This window comes from Cygnus atratus, chromosome 2 (assembly GCF_013377495.2).
Source record: "Cygnus atratus isolate AKBS03 ecotype Queensland, Australia chromosome 2, CAtr_DNAZoo_HiC_assembly, whole genome shotgun sequence".
Lineage (NCBI taxonomy): Eukaryota > Metazoa > Chordata > Aves > Anseriformes > Anatidae > Cygnus > Cygnus atratus.
Window position 1 is genome coordinate 62,190,488 of NC_066363.1, and position 22,611 is coordinate 62,213,098.

The 22,611-nt window shown below is 41.6% G+C and overlaps 2 protein-coding genes across 7 annotated transcripts in view; one reads left to right on the forward strand and one right to left on the reverse strand.

Moving 5' to 3' along the window:
* Positions 1–12,730: 12,730 nt before the first annotated feature.
* LSM5 (LSM5 homolog, U6 small nuclear RNA and mRNA degradation associated) lies at positions 12,731–18,132 on the reverse strand. 3 transcript variants are annotated; one of them, XM_035552608.2, is made up of 5 exons: positions 17,982–18,132; positions 16,911–17,006; positions 16,655–16,682; positions 15,917–15,989; positions 12,731–14,174 (listed from the first exon to the last, which is right to left on the reverse strand). In XM_035552608.2, the coding sequence occupies exons 1-5, from the start codon at positions 18,025–18,027 to the stop codon at positions 14,142–14,144; spliced, it is 276 nt and encodes a 91-aa protein (XP_035408501.1). In that variant the 5' UTR covers positions 18,028–18,132; the 3' UTR covers positions 12,731–14,141. The 3 variants fall into 3 exon arrangements, with proteins under 3 accessions (XP_035408501.1, XP_035408502.1, XP_035408503.1); XM_035552609.2 differs by lacking the exon at positions 17,982–18,132 and adding an exon at positions 17,835–17,963; XM_035552610.2 differs by lacking the exon at positions 17,982–18,132 and adding an exon at positions 17,688–17,808.
* Positions 18,133–20,273: 2,141 nt separating this feature from the next.
* The window catches only part of AVL9 (AVL9 cell migration associated), a 48,036-nt gene continuing 45,698 nt past the window's right edge, over positions 20,274–22,611 (forward strand). For all 4 annotated transcript variants that reach the window (XR_004779599.2, XR_007707783.1, XR_004779598.2 and 1 more), the window contains exon 1: positions 20,274–20,591. Coding sequence is in view for 1 of the 4 variants with exons in the window: in XM_035552361.2 (XP_035408254.1) it covers positions 20,508–20,591 (84 nt within the window). In the remaining 3 variants the exon portion in view is untranslated. The remainder of the gene's footprint in view (positions 20,592–22,611) is intronic.

Below are 22,611 nucleotides of genomic sequence, written 5' to 3' on the forward strand. Positions count from 1 at the left end.
ACAAATTGTTCATTCAAAAATTTTTCATGAAAAAAAATCAGAAGAGCTATTTCACATACAGTCACTGCTTTGTATCATGCTGGTACACCATTTCTAAACTAGTGTTGAGTGTACTGAAACCAGATGCATTGTTTCACAAAGCATGGTCTCACTTGAATCCAGCAGGGTTTCTTTTGCTCTAAAACATTAAGCAGGTGATTACAAGCTTTGGTAGACATGTAAATTCAAACCTCTGCCAACTTGCTTAGTCTAAGCATTTCTGATAGCCAGGACACATGAAAAAAAAACTTTTGGTTCAATTGCTGTCTTTAATAGAGATATCTAAGCTAATCTAGGCCACATAGATGGAATATCATGTTAGCTAAGCAGCCATTATTAAGAGGTTGAAATTAACTTGTCAAGATCTTCTAAGCTTCTAAGTGAAATAATTACTGCCAGGGATTTACAGATCTGGAAGAGAAAAATTTTGGTATCATAACCAAAACAGTGCTTTCCTCTGTGAGCCAGAACACAATCCATACTTCCAAACCCATTCTCTTATCTCATTCAACATTTCCTTCTAGGTATTTCAAGAAATTCTTTCATTGTCTATCCCATACAATGAGAAATAGATTATTACGGAAGAGCTCCTAAAATAAAAAAATTAATGGATTAGACTGGCCTTGATAAAAAAAAAAATACATTTACATTTGACATTATGACTAATTGTTTAGTTGTTTACAATTATTAGGATTTCCCTATTAAAGCATTGGCTATCTGCAGCAATATAGGAAACTAATCACAGGGCACATTCACCCTTTATGCAGTTAAACAGACTTTATAAATCACAGAAGGATTTGTCTGTTTGTATGTATAAATTATACATAACAGTAACCAAAAAAACATGAGATCATGTCTCTCATATTTGGGTTTTGCTTCATTTCAGAACAATCTCAGCCTGCAAAGCAGATCATTTTTTTTCTATAACGTATTCAACTTGGGCTCATGCAGTCAGACTTCTCCCTTGGAAGGCCATGGAAAGAATCATGTAGGGACCAAGTGAATATCTTCTGCTTAAACATGTACTTGCAGAGCTATTTTACCTCTCTTTAAAGTGCTGAGAAAATTACTTCTTCTGTAAAGCTGCATTCCATTTATTATTCTAAAGTGTTTTCTGAAACCAAAATAATTTCATAGCCTAATCCTTAAAGCATTTCTTTTATGGTACGATTTTTTTTCTGAGTATCAACACAGGAAGATTCTAAATTGCTTTAGCACTGTGTTTGCTACAGTTGCATTTGATCAACATCCCTTGTTTTTTGTTTTTTGTTTTTTTTTTTTCCCTTAAAACAAGTAAACAATGCAACCAGTACTTTTTTTCAAATGCCATACGGAAGGAAAAAGTACAGACTCTGTTCTGTTAATATGCTAATAAGTAAGTGAAGGAGGCTGCTACAGATGTGAAAACTCTATAGGCTTTGCTATACTAATTTTAAAATGGGGAGGAAAAAAAAAAACAGCCGTTATTGTTTCAAGATTTAGCTCCACTTTTTCCCCATTTGCAGAGCAGATCCATTGCTCTCAGAGACTGACTAGAATTACCTAGAACAAACATCATTTTAGCATACAACCTGTTTGTTAGATGGCAAAAAAGTCACTATATCTTGATTAATGTTACATACCACTACACAGTAGGATTCATAAACACATTTCTGTCCCAGGGGCTCAGTTCTATTTTATTTTCCAGTGACACATTCCTAACAGCAGCTTTTACTTAGAGATGAGCAGCCTACAACTTCTTCAGTGGGTACTTATTATCCTAGGAAGTCAATAAATCTCTTTTCCATAGTCACAAGCAGTTTTCAAAGATGTGACACTTTGGTCCAGTCATTAACTGACCCTAAGCAAGGATGAAAATGCAGTAGGATCAATAAATGTGAGAAAGACCTTTGGTATTAAGGAACCCAGACAAACTGGTGCAGCTTTCTTCCCTACTGATTTCAAAGAAACCCTGTTTGCTGATCATACTGATAATCCCTCCAGTATTTACAGCTTACAGGAAGTGCTCAATCTACAAGAGCCTGACCTCAAAGTATAACTTGAAAAATAGCTGCTTAACCTAGAAAGGGCAAGACTGAAGAGAAATAACAGTGTTTAAATATCTACTAAGCAGCTATAAAAACAAGTTTTTGTGTACATCCACTACACATGGAATAATGGCCTTAAATTATCTTGCACTTTACAAACCGAAAAAGCAATACAGGAAAATTTTTAAGAATTATACAACCATTTGTCAAGAATGATACAGAAAGTCTATTGTTCACCTTTAGACTATGAAACACTAGATTATCTTTAAATGTTCTCTCCCTATTGCCATCGCTTTGTGTATTTCTATGATCACCACACAAAAGCATCATCCCCAGCTGTGTGCTTATAACTATGTATGCATATGCACATGTGCACATGCAGATTCATTCCTTTATTATGCACAGTTGAAGATTACTCATAAGTAAGCCAATTAACATAAACAGCATTCAAATTAAATACCTTAGTTACTTGAAAAATATTAGCCCAATGGATCACTGTAATCAGTATGTAAATTCTTTTTTCAAAATTCTGTTCTCATAAATCACACTAAAACCATTTCTTTTACAGAGTCTAAGCCATCTACTTTCTGATATTCACCTTCTCTGTCATCAGGTATTTATTAGATAGTAAAACAACTGATAGAGGCCAAGCACCATAACTAGCAAAACAGCTTACCTCCACACCACCTGCATTTTAATCTAAATAAGTATTATGATTCTGTAAGTATACATGTAAATACACATTTGCAATTACACAAGATCTAGAAGGAGTAATGTGCAACTGGATAGGCCGAGGACTCCACAGTAGCAAGCTACCTCAGATCAACATGCCACCTAGAAGGAAGGGAAGTACAGAAACATTCTTCCAGATAAATAATAATAATAATAAATAATAATAAATAATAATAATAATGCAGTAGTAGGAAAAGGTTGGTTTGTTTTTTTTTTTTTTTGATAGATTGCACGTTAGTTGCAATCCATTGAAACAATATCTGCAACAACAGTTACAACTCTGGCACAGTGTCTTGAAATAAATATTCACTGTCTGTTGCCAGACGCTGCTAGCAAACAAAGGCAGTAGGATCAGCAGAAGGGTGTAATACACTGGAACTGAAACTTCAAAATACATCACAAACAAGATAACCATTCTCAGTACAGTCTACAGAGTTGTATAGTTATTTTGTAACTTGCAAGAATGAGACTCCTGAACTTTGCCTCGGGTTACATTAGTTTTTAAATGACATTTTTTAAACTGTTTCAGAAATATAAGAACCTTAGGACAGTGATTCTGGTAGACTGGATAAACACACCTGGTCTTTCTCCCATTGTGAGAGGAATAGAAAAATATTCCTATCCTTATGTTAGAGTAACTGAGGTCACAGGAGGATCTGTACTTTTCCACTGACTGAAAGGAACAGACCAGGTTCTTGTGCCTCCTGCATAGCTGAAGCGTTCAGTTGCCTGGTAACTTGTTCTGAGCTATTGCGTATTAATGACACATACACGTAGGAACACAAAGCTGGCAATTTAGGTTTATTAGCCAAAATAGTTTACAGCAACACAATGGTTTACAGCAATTCAGAAAGTCTAACCTAAATTCCACTAAATTCGGTGTATGTGCTTACATGGTTTGATGGACAAAACTTTGTGTCCTTTTCTTTTTACATAAAAGTTATTTGTAAGTCAATTTGGAGCATAGACAAGGCATAGTATTAAAAATCAAATGTATCAATTAATAGAAAAATTACCTTTTCATAGGACATCATGTGATCTCTCAGACTCAACAAGCATAAATTGACAGATCATTACAACTTGAAAATTTTTCAAAAAGTTCTAATAGTATATCCAAAACTGAGGTTTTTCAGAGTTCTGGCTAGATACATTGTCTTCTGTAAACATATCTTAATTCTAACAAAGAAAAAACTCATTTCTAAATTTTCTCTTGCAAAACTGGAATGGTTCCAATTGTACTGTTCATTTGTATATAATATAGAAATTTGGGCAAATAAGAAGCAACTTTAATCAATCCCCACACTCAGTTACAAACCATGACCATATACAGTCCTTGTATTACTTCTTAGAATGGCTCAGGTTGGAAGGGACATTAAGGATCATCTAACTCCAACCCCACTGCCATAGTCAGGGATGCCACCCACTAGATCAGGTTGGCCAAGGCCCCATCTAGCCTGGCCTTGAAAACTTCCAGGGATGGGGCATTCACAGTTACTCTGGGCAACTTCTTCCAGTGCCTCACCACTCTTAGAGTGAAGAATTTCCCTCCTAATGCCTAGTCTATCCTCTTCTAGTTTAAGACCATCCCCCCTTGTCCTATGCCTTCTTACTGGTAAGAGGTATAATGGTATAAAACTGGCCTAATTTTTAGCCCAAACAGGGCTCCTTTTGTCTGAGAAGCTTCCCGTGCTGCTCTGTGATGAGCAGCCCATGCTGGAGCAGTCTGCTCCTGAAGGACTGCGCCCTGTGGTATGGCTCCCAGCTTGGCACTTCTCAGGCCGACAAGCATCTGCTTCTGCCACAGGTTCAGAAGACTTTTTCTGTCAGTCTTTTTCCTGCTAGGGCATGGTCCCCTTTATGGCTGCTGCCCTCACCCAGTTACCCAATCCCATGATAATTTCCCATCCCCCAAATGAATTCCAACTCAGTTGCTTTTTAGGATTTATTTTTTATTCTTTCTTAAATGCCAGGCCCAGCCTGGCGGCCTGCATGGTCGCCAGCCCCCGGCTCCTCCTGCTGGGCCCTGCGCAGCCACAATGCGTCCACAGCATTGGCATTCAGTGGGGACCGGGTCCGTCTGCACCCATCCTGGTCACAGTGCCAGGAGAAGCTGCAGATGGGCGGCCATGGCATGGAGGGGCTGTGGTCCCTGTGCCTAGGCGAGACACTGCGGGACCGGTGACTGGAGGGGCTCCGCTGCTGCTGCCACCGCGCCGGCCCCGCATTGCACTGGAACCCTCCCCGGGGGCTGGTGGGCCGAGGCATCCCACACGGGGCACGGCATCAGCCTCACGATGGCAATGATGGGCCGGCGGCAGAGCGGGCAGGTGGATCTGTGGGCGGCCCAGGGCTGGCTGCAGTCCCTGCAGAAGGACTGCCTGCAGGGGTCCAGCCATGCTGCGTCTCTTTCTCTTGGGGCCTCTGCTGACAGCTCCTGGCATGGCTGACTCATGGTGTCTGCGGCTGCTCCAGCATGGAGATGCCTGTCCTCCCCGGGACACTGATTTGATGTCAAGCGGATATCAACCGCCTCTGGTCTTCAGCACCTCCCTTGCTGGTCGCTGGCAGAATCTCAAAGACTCACAGTCCACCAGCAGCCCCTCAGCGCCTTGCACTCTACCAGAAGGACCTTGATGCCTTGCCTGCAACCAGAGGGATCTCAGCCTCTCACGTGCCCCCAGAAGGACGTTGACGTCTCATGTTACAGCAAAAGGACATCGATGTCTTGAGTTCCAGCAGAAGGACCCGTATGCCTCACCTACCACCCAGAAGGACCTTGATGTCTCTTGTGCCACAAAAGGAACTTTGACGTCTCACGTTCCACCAGTAACACCTTCACCTCTCGCGTTCCAGCAGTGGGACCTCAACCTCAAGTGCCACCAACTGGACTGAACACAGGCTGGATGTTCAAGACACTTATGGCCAGCTGCCTCTTGTGAGGCCACAGGTTGACAGTGACTCTGGGGTGACATCACACGGCTCCTGGGGTGCCCCTGATGGCACCGCTTAAAGAGGTAACGTGACTGTTGTGAGAAAATGCTGACGTGAGATGGCTGCTCCACACTGATGGGAGCAACGTCTTCCAGGCTGGAGTCCAGGCCGGGAGCTCAGCATCAGCCTAGGAACTGTGCCTGGGAGCCACGGATGTCCTTGACGTGCAGCTGGACACCTGGGCACCAGAGACATCCTGAAGAAACCATCAAGGAAGACACAACGAGAATCTGGGGAACAACTTATCACCTGGGAAGGTGAAAAAGAGCCTGGGCATGAGGACATTGGCTCAAGAAATTGCAAACATGCACGAGAAATCAAGAGTTGTTTAAAGAATATCAGGAACCTCATCAGCTATTGGCTGTCCAAGGAGGATGGTAGAAATAAACAGTATCTCTTGGTTACCTGAAGTGGTGGTGTCATCTTAGAATCATCACAGAACCACAGAATGGGCAGGGTTGGAAGGGACCTCTGAAGATCACCTAGTCCCAACGCCCCTGTCGAACAGAATCACCTAGAGCACATTGTGCAGGATGGCATCCAGGCGGGTTTTGAGTATCTCCAGAGAAGGAGATCCCCACAACCTCTCTGGGCAACCTGTTCCAGTGCTCTGCCATCCTCAGTAAAGAAATGCACTCTTATATTCATCCGGAACCTCCTGTGCTTCAGTTTTTGCCCGTTGCCTTTTGTCCTGTCGCTGGGCACTACTGAAAAGAGACCTGCTCCATCGTCTCAACATTCTCCTCAGATATTTATACACATTAATAAGGTCTCCCCTCAGTCTTCTCTCTTCCAGGCTAAACAGGTCCAGCTTTCTCAGCATGTCCTCATATGACAGGTGCTCCAGTCCTCTCATCTGTGTAGCCCTCCTCTGGACTCGCTCCAGTAATTCTATGTCCCTCTTGTACTGAGGAGCTCTGAACTGGACACAACACTCCAGGTGTGGCCTCACCAGGGCCGAGTAGAGGGGGAGGATCACCCCTCTTGACCTGCTGGCAACACTCTTACAAATGCAGTCCAGGATACCGTTGGCCTTCTTAGCCACAAGGGTACATTGCTGACTCATGGTCAGCCTACTGTCCACCAGGACTCCCAGGTCCCTCTCTGCAGAGCTGCTCTCCAGCACATCAGCCCCCAGCCTGTGGTGGCGCTTGGGGTTATTCCTCCCGAGGTGCAGGACCCTGCACTTGCCCTTGTTGAAATTCATGAGGTTCCTCTCAGCCCAACCCTCCAGCCCATGGAGGTCCCTCTGAACGGCAGCACAGCCCTCTGGGGTATCAGCTACTCCTCCAAGCTTTGTGTCATCAGCAAACTTGCTGAGGGTGCACTCTGTTCCATCATCCAGATCACTGAGGAATAAATTGAACAGGACTGGATCCAGTACTGACTCCTGGGGGACACCGCTAGCTACAGGCCTCCAAGAATGGCTCAGGTTGGAAGGGACCTTAAGGATCATCTAACTCCAACCCCCCTGCCATAGTCAGGGATGCCACCACTAGATCAGGTTGGCCAAGGCCCCATCCAGCCTGGCCTTGAACACCTCTAGGAATGGGGCATCCACAGCTTTTGGCAACCTGTTCCAGTGCCTTACTACCCTTACAGTGAAGAATTTCCTCCTAATGTCTAGTCTAAATCTATCCTCTTCTAGTTTAAGAGCATCCCCCCATGTCCTATCATCTGACCCAGTAAAGTGTTCTTCTCCATCCTTTTTATAAGCCCCCCTCAAATATTGAAAGCCAACAATGAGGTCTCCCTGGAGCCTTCTCTTCTCCAGGCTGAGTAACTCCTGTTCTCTCAGCCTTTCTTCATACGAGAGGTGCTCCAGTCCTCTGATCATCTGTGTGGCCCTCCTCTGGACTCATTCTCACAGGTCCACATCTTTCTTGTGCCGGGGGCTCCAGACCTGGACACTACTCCAGGTCCAGGTGTGGCCTCACAAGGGCAGAGCAGAAATGAACAATCACCTCCCTCAACTGCTGGTCACACCTCTTTTGATGTAGCCCAGGATGCAGTTGGCCTTCTGGGCTGCTCCACACACTACTGGCTAATGTTGGGCCTTTCATCCACCAGAACCCCCAAACTCTCTCCAGGGGGCTGCCCTCAATAAGTTCTTCTTGCAGTCTGTACTCATGACTGGGACTGCCCCGAGCCAGGTGCAGCACCTTGCACTTGTTGAGCCTTATGCAGTTCACATGGGCCCACTTCTCCAGCTTGTCCAGGTCCCTTTGAATGCATCTCTTCCTTCTGTTGTATTTACTGCACCACTCAGCTTGGTGTCATCTGCAAACTTGCTGAGGGTGCACTCAATCCCATCATCTAGGTCATTGATGAAGATATTGAAAAACAACGGTCCCAAGACAGACTCCTGAGAGACACCGCTTGTCACCAGCCCCCACCCAGACATGGAACCATTGACTACCACTCTCTGGGTGCAGCCATCGAGCCAATTCCTTAGCAACTGGGTGGTCCACCCTTCAAATCCATATCTTTCCGATTTAGAGATTAACGTGTCACATGGGACACATCAAAAGCCTTACAGAAGTCCAAATAGATGACATCAGTCTTCTTCCCTTGTCAACTGATGCAGTCATCATACGAGGCCACCAGACTGGTCAGGCACAATTTGTCCCTGATGAAGCCATGCTGGCTGTCTCTGATCACGTTCTTGTCTTGCCCGTGCCTTAACATTGCCTCCAAGAGGATCTGTTCCATAATCTTTCCAGGCACAGAGGGGAGGCTCACCGGTCTGTAGTTTCCCAGGTCTTCCTTTCTATCCTTTTGAAAAATGGGAGTGATTTTTCCCTTTTTCCAGTCACTTGGGACTTCACCTGACTGCCAGTTTTCAAATATGATGGAGAGTGGCTTGGTGACTGCATTAGCCAATTCCCTGAGGACTCTGGGATGCATGGCATCAGGCCCCATAAACTTGTACTTGTTCAGTTTCATCAGGAGGTCCCGAACTTGGTCTTTGCTTACAGTGGGAGGGACTCTGCTCCCTCAGCTCCCACCTAGAGGTGTGGGGACTCGAGAGATGTGGGAAGCCTCACCACTAGTGAAGACCGAGGGAAAGAGGTTGTTAAGTACCTCTACCCTCTCCTCATCTGTTGTTACCAGCTCTCCATCTTCACTTGTCAGAGGTGCTACACTCTCCTTAGTCTTTCTTTTGTGGCTGATGTACCCGTAGAACCCCTTCTTGTTATCCTTTGCATCATTTGCCAAGTTTAGTTCTGTCAGTGCTTTGGCTTTCCTGATCCCATCCCTGCACGTCCAGACAGTATTTCTGTACTCTTACCAGGGCACATAGCCCTGTTTCCACCATCGGTGCATTTCCTTCTTTTGCCTAAGTTTGACCAGCAGGTCCTTGTTCAGCCATGCCAGTTTCCGACCTTTCCTGCTTGATTTATTACATATGGGAATAGAGAGCTCTTGAGCTCCAAAGGAAAACATCTTTAAAGCGTTGCCAGCTCTGATCAGATCCTCTGTCCCTAAGGACCATGTCCCATGGGATCTCATCCACTAATTTTTTGAACAGCTGGAAGTTGGCTCTTCTGAAGTTCAGGGTCCTGACTTTGCTCTTAGCCAGGCCATATCCCTCAAGATCACAAACTCAGCCAGGGCATGATCACTGCAACCCAGGCTTCCTCCAACCTTAACCTCTTTAATGAGCTCTTCGCAATGGTGAGCACCAGGTCCAGTAACGCCGCTCTGGCTGGCTTGTTTAGTACTTCAGACTATACAAGATCCTATTTCATTACAGCCATACCATTAGCATAACCTGCACCAACCCATTTAAATCAACAGATTTTTCAGGCATAAAAGTAGAATATGACAACAATTAAACCATGTCTTAAAATTTACAACTGACTTCTGCTACTGATAATAGCACCATAACAAAAAATGTTCTTAATGAACTTGAGAGGCTGAAAGAAACCATCAGTTATGAGCATGGATTCAGTAATGTAACTAACAGTACAATTTCCAGATCAAAGATTCAGGTTCCTGGTAAAATGATCAAATTTGTTCTTGTTTTCAGATGACAACTAATCAGAACACTGCTTAAGTTATAGTATAAAAACTTATTGCCAGATTCTCAGTTTAATTAAATATGTTCTGCTGATGTCAATAGCACCAAACACACCACCAAATAAAAGATCTTTTTCTATTGAAAACATCTTGAAAATTTCTCCTAATTGTTTATACATATCCTTCATTTTTATCAAGGACCTCTCAACACTGAACCATATTTGGACACTAACATTTTCTTATAATGCATTTTTTACTTAATGTTAGATTTAAAAAAAGGGGCAACTGATAAATTTCCATAGCTACTCATAATAAGTATACATTTGTTCCAATCATTTATGTACAAAGACTATCAAATCTTAAAAAGAAGAGGAAAATAAAAATAGATACATCTACCTACTAATGTAGGAAACTACAGACAAATCTCAGAAAACGACCAAAGGTGTAGAAGATAGGCTAAGGTACAAAAATAAGAAAACATGAGTTCTACAGGAAAAAAAAAAAAAAGAGAGCAGCCCACAACATTGGCAAAGAACTTTTTATCTGTAATTTTTTTTTAAAGTAAATAATTCCTCATCCAATGTGTTATTCCATCATGAAACATTGTCAGGGACGTAACGGAGGCCAAAAGATTAAATGAGTTTAAAGTCACCTAAATTCTAGAGCATACACCAACACTACTGTTACAGAAAGTATCTGCATCATGTTGAACAGCAAGCAACTATGTGCATGGATCAACACCTTTAACTTTTACCCTGTTGTAGGGTAACATTAAAAAGTCAGTCATGCAAGGAAATATGATTACAGCACTTTGCAAGACCCACACATGACCTGACAGCTTTTCACAGTGTAATCTTACGGTCTACACATCCCATCTGGGCTCCAAAAAGTTCTGAGGTGGACTACTGCCCATATTCAGTACTCAGCTGATCTAAGAACATATGATAAGCTTCATTTATTTGCTTTTACCAATGCTCCAAATATCTTTAAATAATTATCAAAGTATTAAACTATAAAGGTTTTTACTTATTAAAGTATAAAGGCTGGTCATACAAAATCTTCCTTCAGATGCATCTTTCAGTTTGTTTTAGATCTCATGCAAGAGCAGACATCAAGCCTGCTTAACCACTGAAATCAGTGCCAATTTTTCAATGAACGGCATCAGAAATTGTCCTCAAGCATCTTTCAGGAAGCAAGTACTTCTTTCCTCAAAACTTTTCTTTTTAGCATGTTAATAATGCTGCCCCACAGACTTTCACTCACAGTCACACATTCTTCCTTAGACTCTTAGGCAACTTAATACTTTAAAACCACAACATCAGTATACTTGATATAGCTTTTCCACTCTAAAGTTTGATGACAGCGAAAAGTTGCAAGTACTTTAAAAAATAACTTGCTTGTTCTTGCTAAAGAAATAAAAAGATGAAGCGTTATTAAGGACTACAGCAAGCCTGTAAGTATGCATAAAGCTATGAATTGTATACTTTGTTAACATCACTATTTGAACACAGGCACGCAAAATATTCATCAGTTGAATTCTGAAGCCTACAGCTGAAGTGATAGGCAATTCCGCCAAGGATAAAATGTACACCAAAAACCACCAGTAAGCCAGGAAACTCTTTAACTTTCATAGAGTAAAAAACAATGCATCTTTTTAAATAAATAAATAAATGGGGAAACCCCGAATAGCCATAGTGAAAACACTAAACATTTAGGGCTTTAATTTCTTTTTGTTTCTTTTTATGTTTATTGTTTAATCAGGACAGAGAAACATGGAACATTTGCAACAGAATATTCACGTCAGTTTAAGATCTTGGTATCGCTGAAATATAGGTCAGCAAAAACTAAAGATGTGGGTACAGCACTTTAGGACTAATTTATGTTCATACATACATACATACACACACACTTCCCAACTCCCCATAGCTATCTTAACTATGTCTGCAACTAAACTGAAATAGAAGGCAGAAACCGTGCCCATACTAAGACAGCCATGTAGCAAAACTGAAGATAGCTGCAATCAGTGCTGTGTTAAAGATGGGAAAAAAAAGCACTGAAAGGAACCATAGCTATGCTTGTTGTAAACAAAAAGTTATTTTAACCAAATGACCTTCTCTTAATTTAATCTTTAAGCATCATTAAGTTTTACATACTTTTAAAGCCTAAGATACTATTTTTTAACAACCTACTTGCAGTTCCAACCTAATTGGCATTCTGGAGAACGCCAGTGTCCAAAACTTCTACAGGACAATGGAGTATCTGGAGTATCAACACATTAAAAACTAGGTTTCTAGACAAGTGAAGAAAAACACTCATTTATTCAAACTGAAAAATCTTACTTGCTCTTTCAAAACAACAGGCTACGGGAATATTGAATGCAAAGCAAAGCAGACTAGTCTGGAATACTCTGAATTTTCTGCTTGACATTACAAATCTTTCTTTTCATATCGTAAATCATTAAGAGCATGCGGACAGTAAAGAAACTGTCTTTAGAGTGATGTCTGCAGACATCAAAAATCTCCTAGGTAGACATCTTCATTGTGACAAGTCTTATCACTTCCTCTAAAGGGAGTGAACGAACAACCATGGGAGGAATCGAGGCAATAGAAAATTATTCCAAAGATAAAACCCTGAGAGCATAAAATACTTGTGCTGTCTGAATAAAACCCCCAAAAGAAACAAAATAGTTTACCGTTCCCTTTGAAAAGTTGCTTTTTCTCTCTCAAGCATGAAAACACTCTTCAATTCAAGAATGTTTGCAAAATAGTGAGTGAAGCGCATACACTGAAATACGTAGAGAAACTTACTTCAAATAGTACTGCACCTCGTAGAAATCTTTTAAGTGCACCAATGAAAAGACTCATTTTATCTCTAGGAAATAACAAAACTAACAGATGATATCCCAATCAAATGAAAGGGTTTGTTTTTTAAAAGATGTTTTATTTATATATTTTAAAAAGGCTGGAGGAAGAAGTGGGAACAGAAACGAAAAACCAGGGAGTCACTGGTATAGATTACAATGTCTAGATTCACTGGTGACAACAGCAGATCATGTGTTCAGAGCAAGTGGGTCTGAATGTAGCATGTTCCCTGGATGAAGGGAGAGCCTCTTTCCCCCTTAAAAGGCTAATGCAAAAAGTTAAATGTATTTCAAGCTAAGATTCAGCTTTCAGAAGGCAGTTTTACTGTCATATAAAGCAAGGCAAAAGGATTTTGCCACCTCCTGCTCCTGAACCCCTTCCTTCAACTCTTCTTTACACTTCTTGTGATGGGAAAGCAATGCACTTCCTGCCTCTGGGAGGTTCATACTCTACGTATGTTATACCCTACTATTTCAACAGCAGGCACCAGCAATTCTCCTCCAAAGAGATTTAAACATAGGAATCAGTTGAATAGTGTATTATGAAAGTATAAGCTGCACTGAACATTATTTAGAATCAGATTCTCCACCCTAGTGGTAAAACAAATACATCATTGCCTTACTTTATAGAAATTCTCATGAAGTTGTAGTTACCCCCAATATCTGTCAATGTTTAGATCGCAGGTGAACAGAATCAACCAAGACTTTACTCTAAAATGACTACTCTGAACTACGCAAGCAGGCATGGGCAGCTCCTAGTTTAATTAAGCATACACAGCACCACTTAGTGGTGAAGATGAAGTCTCCACTGCCACGAATAAAAAAGTTTTAGCAGTCTTTTTTTCCTGAACATTAAATCTGGCCTGTCTGTTCTTATTTGCCAAAGGCCATTACAGTGCCGTTAAGGAAGAACATCTACCAAGCCAAGGAAGGCCAAGACTGCTGAACCTCAAAGACAGCAAAACCAAAGTCTGCTGAGTATCAAATAGACACATCCACTTCGCAATAGTTCCCACAGTTCTACAGCATTCTGCCACATGGTTTCTGGAGACACAACCTGAAGCAGGGTTGAAACAAGATTTTTTGGCCTGTACTCCAATGAAGCGCGACACCTGTGTTTTACATAGGCTTGTGCCACAAATGAATGCAACAGATACAGAAAAACTAAAGGCTGACAGCAACTGACACAATTTTGAAAAATAATTCTCAAAGTCATGCACTTTGATAACAAAATACAATACTTAACAAAAAAAAAGCCTTTTATTCAGAACAAATTAGTACGTCTTTTACAAGAAAGTCATGATTTCAACTTACAAAGTCAGCATTAGCAACGCACCTTTCCTGAAGAGGAAATATTTGTCTTTTATCAAATGTCAAGTGATGCAAATAAAAAAAAATCACCCATACCCCCAAAAAGCTCTATTTAGATTATACATAACATGTCTTCATAGATGACAACTGTATTAAATTTATACTTCAGGTCCTTCTCCTCCAGGAACCAGCTATAAAAGAATAAGAATTTTGTGTTAGTGCCATGGATCCAAGTTCTACAAATCCATATGTGACAGTTCTTCCTTTAAAAGACTTTAGCAAATGGAGTCTTCATGGTAGACCACAAGTGGTTTTTAGATTCATTATCATCTTCCCCTCTCAAAAGAGGAAGCCAGCTACTGCCAAATAGGGACATGTCAAAAAGAAAGTCCAAAATAGACGGTATGTTTAACACTAAACACAAAAGGAGTTCCTAGATAATGCATAGTATGTTTTTTTCTTTAGTTCAGCTGAAGATGATTCTGTCTTGAAATGCTACAGTTCATTTTTAAAATAAAGAACATGCTTCCTTTCAAGAAGTATTTCTCCTATTGCCAATTCTCCTCCAGACTTCTGCTATACTGGGAAGTTGGTTTTCCTCTTCCCAGCTTTTATTGCTAATCAAAGCTCGAAAAACTTGTAAAGAGCCTGAACCCTTCTACAGACATCGTGAAATAAGTCAGCATAGCAATTTCCCATGAATAAAGTAAAGAACTCAATAGAAGAGGAAATTCATAAGGAAAAATATGAATAAAGGGTATGGTAAAGGGAAAAAAAGTCTAACACTCATTTTACGTGTATTTTCTTAATAACTAGCTGAGCCCTTCTAAAATATAAAGACCTTTGGTGCTTTGGGGACAGAAGTAAGAAGCTTAAAGCACCGTTTTCTTGAGGGAAGATGTGCCCTCAAAAGAGGCACAAGACCCCTAACACAGAAATATGTTTGGATCTTGCTGAATACGTGCACACTGAGAATCACAAGCTTCTGCTTCAAGGGCAATACAACACCAGATCAACTGGTTGGTAATTATTCCACCCCATACAAGAAGTCAGAATATGCACAGCACTTTAAGGATGCAGAACAATAACAATAAGTCTTTTTTTACTTTGAAATTAAGATAGCATTTGCTCAGACACAGTAAGAAGGAGTGAGGCAGGTAAGACAACAATATGGATATTATTCCCCACTCACACAGAGCAAACAGACTCAAGTCAGTCTTCCTCTTCTCTACCCTCAAAATTAGGAATGCCCTCATGTAAGAAGTCCAGATTTGATAGTTATCAATGCATGTAAGCAAAAATAACACTGTGTTTGCTTCTGTCGTAAAGTATCTATGAAGCTGCAGAATTCAGTTAGTGATGCATAATCACAGTATTCCTATTTTAGTACTGATTTACACATATCAGGAAGTGATGAATGAAAAACAGCACTTCTGATTTGGTATAGTCCAACAACCCTCCAGATTATTTTTTTTTCCAGAGCATATTAAGGTACAGCTTTCTGGGCATCCCTTAGTATCACAATGGCCAACTGAGTTAGCAAGCTTTTAAGTATCTGAACTGCTGCAAACATGTTACCTTACACATAAAATAATGGATGAGATGTTGATGTATCCCACGCCACATACTTATGGAGGTAAACACTCATGATTTAGAAGTCACTGTGGTAAACAGCTTGTTCCAAAGCTAAAGTGATCCCACACCAAGAGACCAGAAAAGAATTGACCAAAATAAAATTATGGTCATGCTCCTCTTTCTATGCATTTTAAACTGTAAAATGTACAAAGTATAACAACATGATCACTTCTCCATCATCATTCATATACACAAATGCTCTGGAAGCTACCCTAAGTAGCTCAAGTAGTTGATTTCAATCATTGATGAACAGGAACAGAAAAGAGACACATGCAGCCTTTTTACAATGATAACTTACCATTGTTATGTTATTTCCATTTAGCAAAATCTGGTCTAGTTTCGTGATTCTTCTACCCTCAGGTGTAATCTCACTGAAATAACATCAGAAAAAGTAAACAAGAGAACATTATTAAGAGTGACTACAGTTTTGATTAGAGTAACGATACAAATCTACGTATTAAGATGACATTTGCTGGATGTAACAAATAAGTTATTTGCTCTTCAGTGTTATCTTGATACATTGACCACCGAGATAGAGAAAGCTACCAGACAACTAAACAGATCTGTTGAACTTCTCTGCTCAGCACAAAAACGTACAGTTCTACCCTCTAAACCTTGGCAATTTCTTCAATACCACTGATACTCAAAATAGGTTTCAGACAGCAACACTGCATGACAAACTAAAAAAATACTTAATCCTTACGTCTGCTAACTTTTAAAATTTTTAGACATTAAGGAAATACAAAAACAAACAAGCAAATAAACTGCTAGAGAGATCAACACAGAACCTATGCTAAATTAATGCTACAAATTAGGAACTTGATTAGAAGCATTCACTGAGATAAATCATGCAAAAACTGCTCTATGACATAGTTGTCCTGAAAAGATCACCCTCTACAGTTCAAGTCTGAGATATAAACTACTCAGTTTGCAAATCTTCATGAAGTATGAACACTCGGTTCACAGATCTTACACCATATTTTTTCCTCAGGAAACCAAAGTTTTAATAGCAACAAGATGCAAAAATAATACTTACAATTCTGTAACATCTTCTAACACCATATCTGAAAGTCCAGTTTCAAGGAAAATAAGGCACAAAATTTTTAAGTCAACATACTTAGTTATTTTCATTTTACACTAAACTATAAATTTGAATCCAGAAAATAAAAAAAATCAGAATACACTTAATCCATACAAAAGGGTTCTACCCAACAAACTCAATACTCCCAAAGACAATAAATGAATTGAGCTTAAGCATAAAGCTGATGGTTTTAAACATATCCAAAGGATACTGACAAAATCATCAAATCCTAGAAGCGTTCCAACAATTTCTTTATCACTCTTCATCACGATATGAATGCGAGAGCCTATACATTTATCCACAAGTTCTGTAAATTAAAAAAGAGAGGTGCAAGAAGTTATTTTAAGCACACTTTTAAGACAAAAATCCTACCATCATGATGGCCAAAAGGTAATTCGCAGGGACACTAATAAAAAATATTCACATACACAAATATGCATATAAAATGAAAAAAAAAAAAAAGCTATTTCCTCGCACATATTACTATTATTGCATAAATAAATTTAAGTTCATAGACTGGAATAGTGCATATACATTCACATCAGGGAAGACGCATTATTGTTACTGGTGTATATTTAACTAGTTCCTAGAATCATAAAATCATTACGGTTGGAAAAGACCTCCAAGCTCACCTGGTCCAACTGTACCCCTACCACCAACATCACCCACTAAACCATGTCCCTCAGCTCCACGTCCAACCTTTCCTTGAACACCCCCAGGGACAGTGACTCCACCACCCACCTGGGCAACCCGTTCCAATGCCTGGCTGCTCTTTCTGAGAAGAAATGTCTCCTCATTTCTAAATTGAACTTCCCCTGGCACAACTTGAGGCCGTTCCCTCTAGTCCTATCACTAGTTATCTGTGAGAAGAGGCCGATCCCCAGCTCCCCACAATTTCCTTTCAGGTAGGTGTAGAGAGCAATAAGGTCTCCCCTGAGCCTCCTCTTCTCCAGACTAAACAACCCCAGTTCCCTCAGCTGCTCCTCACAGGACTTGTGTTCCAGGCCCTTCACCAGCCTCGTAGCTCTTCTCTGGACATGCTCCAAGGCCTCCATGTCCTTCTGTAGTGAGGGGCCCGAAGCCGATCGCAGCCCTCGAGGCGCCCTCCCGCCAACCGCTCCCGCCCCATTCAAACCTCCCGCCCAGCAGTCCGCGAGCAGCCCCCGCCTCCCCGTCGAGGGCAGGAGAGTCGCCCCCGCCACTACCCGCCGGCTGGCAGCCGGCACGGAGCGGCAGCCCGATGGCAGCACCGCGGCAGCGACATGGCGGCGGCCGCGCTCACCGAGTGGCAGGAGCTGCGACGGGTTGGTGGTGGCGTTGGCCGCCATCTTGCCGCCAGGCCTGGCCAATCGCTGCCAGCCTCCCGCGCGGAAGTGCAGGGTCCTCTTCGGGGGGCCGCCCTCTTGGGGCCGGCCAGCAGACGTGAGCAGCTGCCGGCAGAGCCGTCGTTCGCGGCCCCAAAACTCGTTGTTGTCTTAATTGGTGTTTGTCCTAATTAGCGCGGTGGTGATGTTTACCGTAAGGGGGGCGGATAGCGCTTCACGTTGAGGTGATTTTTTTCTTCACACGATTCACAAAGTGAAAAAGATCGCTTCGATTTTCATTCTCTTGTTTAATCACAGAATCACAATTAATGGGTATTTCCCCCTATTTTTACATTCCTAAGGCTTCTACCTTTGTAAATGCTACCTAGATTCTTAAATTTTGAGACAGTCATCGTATCTCTGTCCATTTGTTACTTTCCTTGTCATTTCTCTATGTTTATTTTACAGAAGTTTCCAAGCAGGAAATCCTAATCCCACCCAGTGCCATAATCACTGCCACGTACAATTCCTTTTTCCTAATATTAAAAAAAAAAAAAAAAGTCTCCAAACAGGAAATGAGATTGCAATCAGCAAGAAATTAGTTACAAGCCTCAATCCCAAATCAGTGATTCATTTATGCTTTTCTCACACAGAAATTTGAAAATATTTATTTTTTTAGTCGCAAGCTCGTCTCCACAAATTCACAATTTCTTCCTTCAGGAAGCTGGGCTATACCTAACAAGTAACAGTGGATCTCCCAGCTGCCACAGGCACTGCCCAGGCCTGAAGCTACTTCTAGACGTAAAACCCACTGCCTGTGTAAACTTTATCCACCTCAAAAAGCTGACTCCTCGTTACTGTTGTGAAATTCAGAAATTCAGATTTCAATCAAATTCTGATTATTGTGCTAATGTTATAATAGCTGGTGATTGTAAAGTAAATATTACCGAGTGGAAAGAACTATATATATGGTTGAGTTTCTACTTATGTTTGTTAGAAATGCATTTCTAAGAGCTTCTGTTTCACTGCAGTTCTCTCTTCCTTTTTTTTTTCATAAACACACACTGTGAACTGTGAAAAAGACATCAGTTTTCCTGAAATAAGCTAATGTTTTCAGTCCAACATTTAACATTTTTATGGCCTTGGTGAGAAAGAAAATTTCAAGCAGTGGAAAAAAAATATCTAATAATATATTCAGAGAAGCAATAAGCCACGATTACTCAGCAGTATCATTGAGATGCCTCTAGAATGCAAAATCCATAGCTGTGAGAGTGATGCCAGACTGCCCTTTCTTCAATGAACCAAGTAGGAGCTATAAGTACCCCCATGCATCTTTTTTGGTATATCTCATCGCTGCAGGAGATAACGGCTAGTATTTAATACTTTTTTTTTTTTTTTTAAGTATACTAAACATCATGAAAATAAGTTACAGAATAAAACCCAGTGAGAAATCATTTGCTTGCCAATGCTGGATTGTTCCTTGTAGCTTATCCTTTGTTCCCCAAAGTATATATTTTATATAATGGAACTACTATTGAAGCTGAGGAACAATACATAATTACACACTTTATTGTTATAATTTGAGCCTCTGGGTATTGTGTTAGCGATGAGATATTCTTTGAGCACTATTCTTTTATAGTTCCTTCAAAAAGGATATCTTCCTCTGATTTCCACAGAGAATCTTAATTACTAAGGGCACGATCTCTAGCAAACGTCTTCGGTTTGAATAAACAGAGCTGAATCATAAGAAAGGTTAATGAGGGAGTACGGCCTGGGTGCAGTGAGATAAAGATTTTTCATTTTTCTCTCACACTGCATTTGCGTGTGCTCCTGGACAAGTCTTTGAACTATTTCCCTCGGGATCTAGCAATAAATGTTTAGCAGCAGGACAGTTCTGATAGCAGAAACGTCCCTTTTGCTCATTTCCAACCTTCAGCAACCGAGCTGACCTAGGCGGATTAAAACCTGCTCAGCCACCATTTCGCCCTGCCCTTAATCTGCACGAGTTCAACTCGAAACAGCGGAGGCCAAGGATATACCGCGCTCTGCACTTTCAAGGGGTCTTTAAGAAAAAAAAAAAAAAAAATAAAGAGAGCAGCTGGTCACCCACCGGCAGGCGACTTGGGGGCTCCTCAGAGGGGCGACTGAGAGGAGCCAGAGAGAGGTATCGGGAGCCATAGAAGGGCTGGGCTCTGCGAGAGATTTTCTTAACTTTTAATACACTGAAATAAAATTTTAATAAAGTGAAATTTTAATGAAATGAAGTAGTTTCTCCTTAGCGTCTTCGAGGAAGCCGACGGGCTCTGTAGGGCCGCCTCCTGAGGCAAGGCGGTGCCCGCTCCCTCCCACCGCCCGGGGGCGGCCATGCCGCTCCGCCTTCCCCGGCCGGGCACTACGGAAGCGAAGGCGGCAGGGGCCGGGTCCCCGTCCCTGCCGGCCCCCGGGAGCCGGAGCGGAGAGCCCGGCCGGGCGGCAGCCTCCGGGGTAGCCATCGCCGGGGCTCCATGGAGAAGCGGGGCGCCCCGCCGCCGCGGGGCCCGGTGCTGCACATCGTGGTGGTGGGCTTCCACCACAAGAAGGGCTGCCAGGTGAGGGGGCGCGGGTGCCGCCCGCTTTGCCACTGCCTTCAGCCTTTTGGGGTCGGGTTTTGTGCGGGTTTTGGGGTCGTTCTTCAGCCTCGGGGCCGTTAGCGCTGGGTGAGCCGCCTGCGTGACTCTGCTTAATGCCCGAGCCAGGCGTGGGGCAGGGTGAGGGCGGGCAAGGGGAAGTCCTACAGCTCGCCCCACGCACACCCCACACCGCCCCATACACACCCCACACCGCCCTGAAATCCCCACCGCCGCCCCTGGAGGCCCAGAGGAACGGGGCCGGGCGTGGGGCGGCCCCCGGAGGGCAGGGGGTTGTAGGGCCACCCGGCCCCTTGGCCTGCAGGTTGGGGCTTCCACCTGCTTTTTTAATTATTTTTATTATTTTTAATTCTAAATAGTTTCACTAATTTCATGTAAAGGCTCAGAGGGGGTTCGAATTGTGATATCTACTGGAAATCATACCTGTTTAATGCATTGTCAGGCATCTAAAAGGAAAAAAAAAAGTTCCCTACCTTCTCTTCCTGGCAGTCCAGGCTTGTGATACCATTTTGAGCTGTTAGAGGAAAAAAATTCTATATAAATAAACTTCTGTATAAACCTGATGTGCCCAGGTTACAGATCCCTACTTGATTTAAATAAGTTTTTTGTCTCTTCACCATTTTTCTTAAATATTTGACTGCTTCATCTGAAAAGTTAGGTAGAAAAATTTTAAGTCAGGTAGAAGAATGCTCTATATTTCATAGCTATTTTATGCTCTTGTTTTTTTTTTTTTCATTATTTGTTTTCTGAAACAAAAAATCTTAGCAGGAAGGGTTTTTTTTGGGGGGGTGGGGTTCACGTATATAAAATTGTATTTCAGACTAAATAACAGGTATTCAAATACTTTTTAAATGTTATATTAAGAAGTCTGGTGTTTAAACTTCTAGAGTCATTACATATTTTCTGACGCGACAGCCAGCGTTTTATGACTCTGGAAGCCTGAATAAATCCTGCGCTCTGCTTAGGAAAGTAGTGGTATGTTAAGAAATTCACATAACTTTAAGATGATGAATAACTGTTCTCGTCATGTGGCTGCTGGTTTGTTTTTTAAATGTGGTTAAGTTCCAAGGTAACTGTGAACACTTGGACTTTCCATTTCTTAAGTGACAAATAACCCTTGAAATCAGGTTTGTTACCAGCTAAGTCTCCAAACATAGCTGCTTTGTTATTAGCACAGCAGATAGAGAGGATGGTGGACTTGACTTGCTGAGAGTTGGCGAGCCTAGCAGCCTTTCTCCTAAGCAGATAGCATATGAAGTGCTAGCCAGCATTGTTGGAGTGACCGAAAACGAATTTTGTATCTTGAGCTTCTGACTTACATTAGTAAATGTTAATCTGAATCTATTTAACATATATAAATATATTATTTCCCCTTCTATTTCCATCCCCTTTCTTTTTTCTCGTTAGCTAAGCCTTAAAGATTGTATTTCAGTGTTTCAGTGGGGACAGCTCCCCACTAGGATTTTTCTTGTGGGTTTCTTGAAGGGTGTTTTTTGAAATGGTTTGATACATTTCAGTTGTTGGAGAACCAAATGATCTGGTTAAGATAGCACTGCTACAGCAATGTGTTTCAGCATTCCTCGAAGCTCTTTTGAAAGTGAGAGAGGGCAGACCAGTCTTTTTCTTGAAGCATTCTGTCTTTACAAAACTTGCAAAAATTATTGCACATTATTCTATGTGCTGGTTGTTGTCTGAGAATTTGTTTTAACGTGAAGTCATTTTGTACAAGGTACCAAAGGGTTAAATTAGTGTTTGTTAATGCTTCAGTAAATTAAACAAGCTCAGGATAGTAACATGTAAAACAAATGATCATACCACAGAGCCTGAAGTTTAAGTGCAATAAATCTGGTTTTCTGAGAGTCTGCATGGTTTTGTAATGCATCCTTTCTTCTCAGGGCACCCAGAGGTTGTTTGCATGTGGATGTTTGCAGGATCAGTTTCTAGATATTAGATTGTCTTAGTTGCAAGGTTTACAATATTT

Bases quoted from the DNA above. Each gene is read 5' to 3' on its own strand.
- LSM5 (XM_035552608.2), bottom strand. From the start codon at position 18,027: ATGGCGGCCAACGCCACCACCAACCCGTCGCAGCTCCTGCCACTCG. The intron at 17,007-17,981 runs GTGAGCGCGGCC...TTTAATTTACAG, and splicing joins GTCGCAGCTCCTGCCACTCG to AACTTGTGGATAAATGTATA. The intron at 16,683-16,910 runs GTATCCTTTGGA...CTGGACTTTCAG, and splicing joins AGGATTTGATGATTTTGTCA to ATATGGTGTTAGAAGATGTT.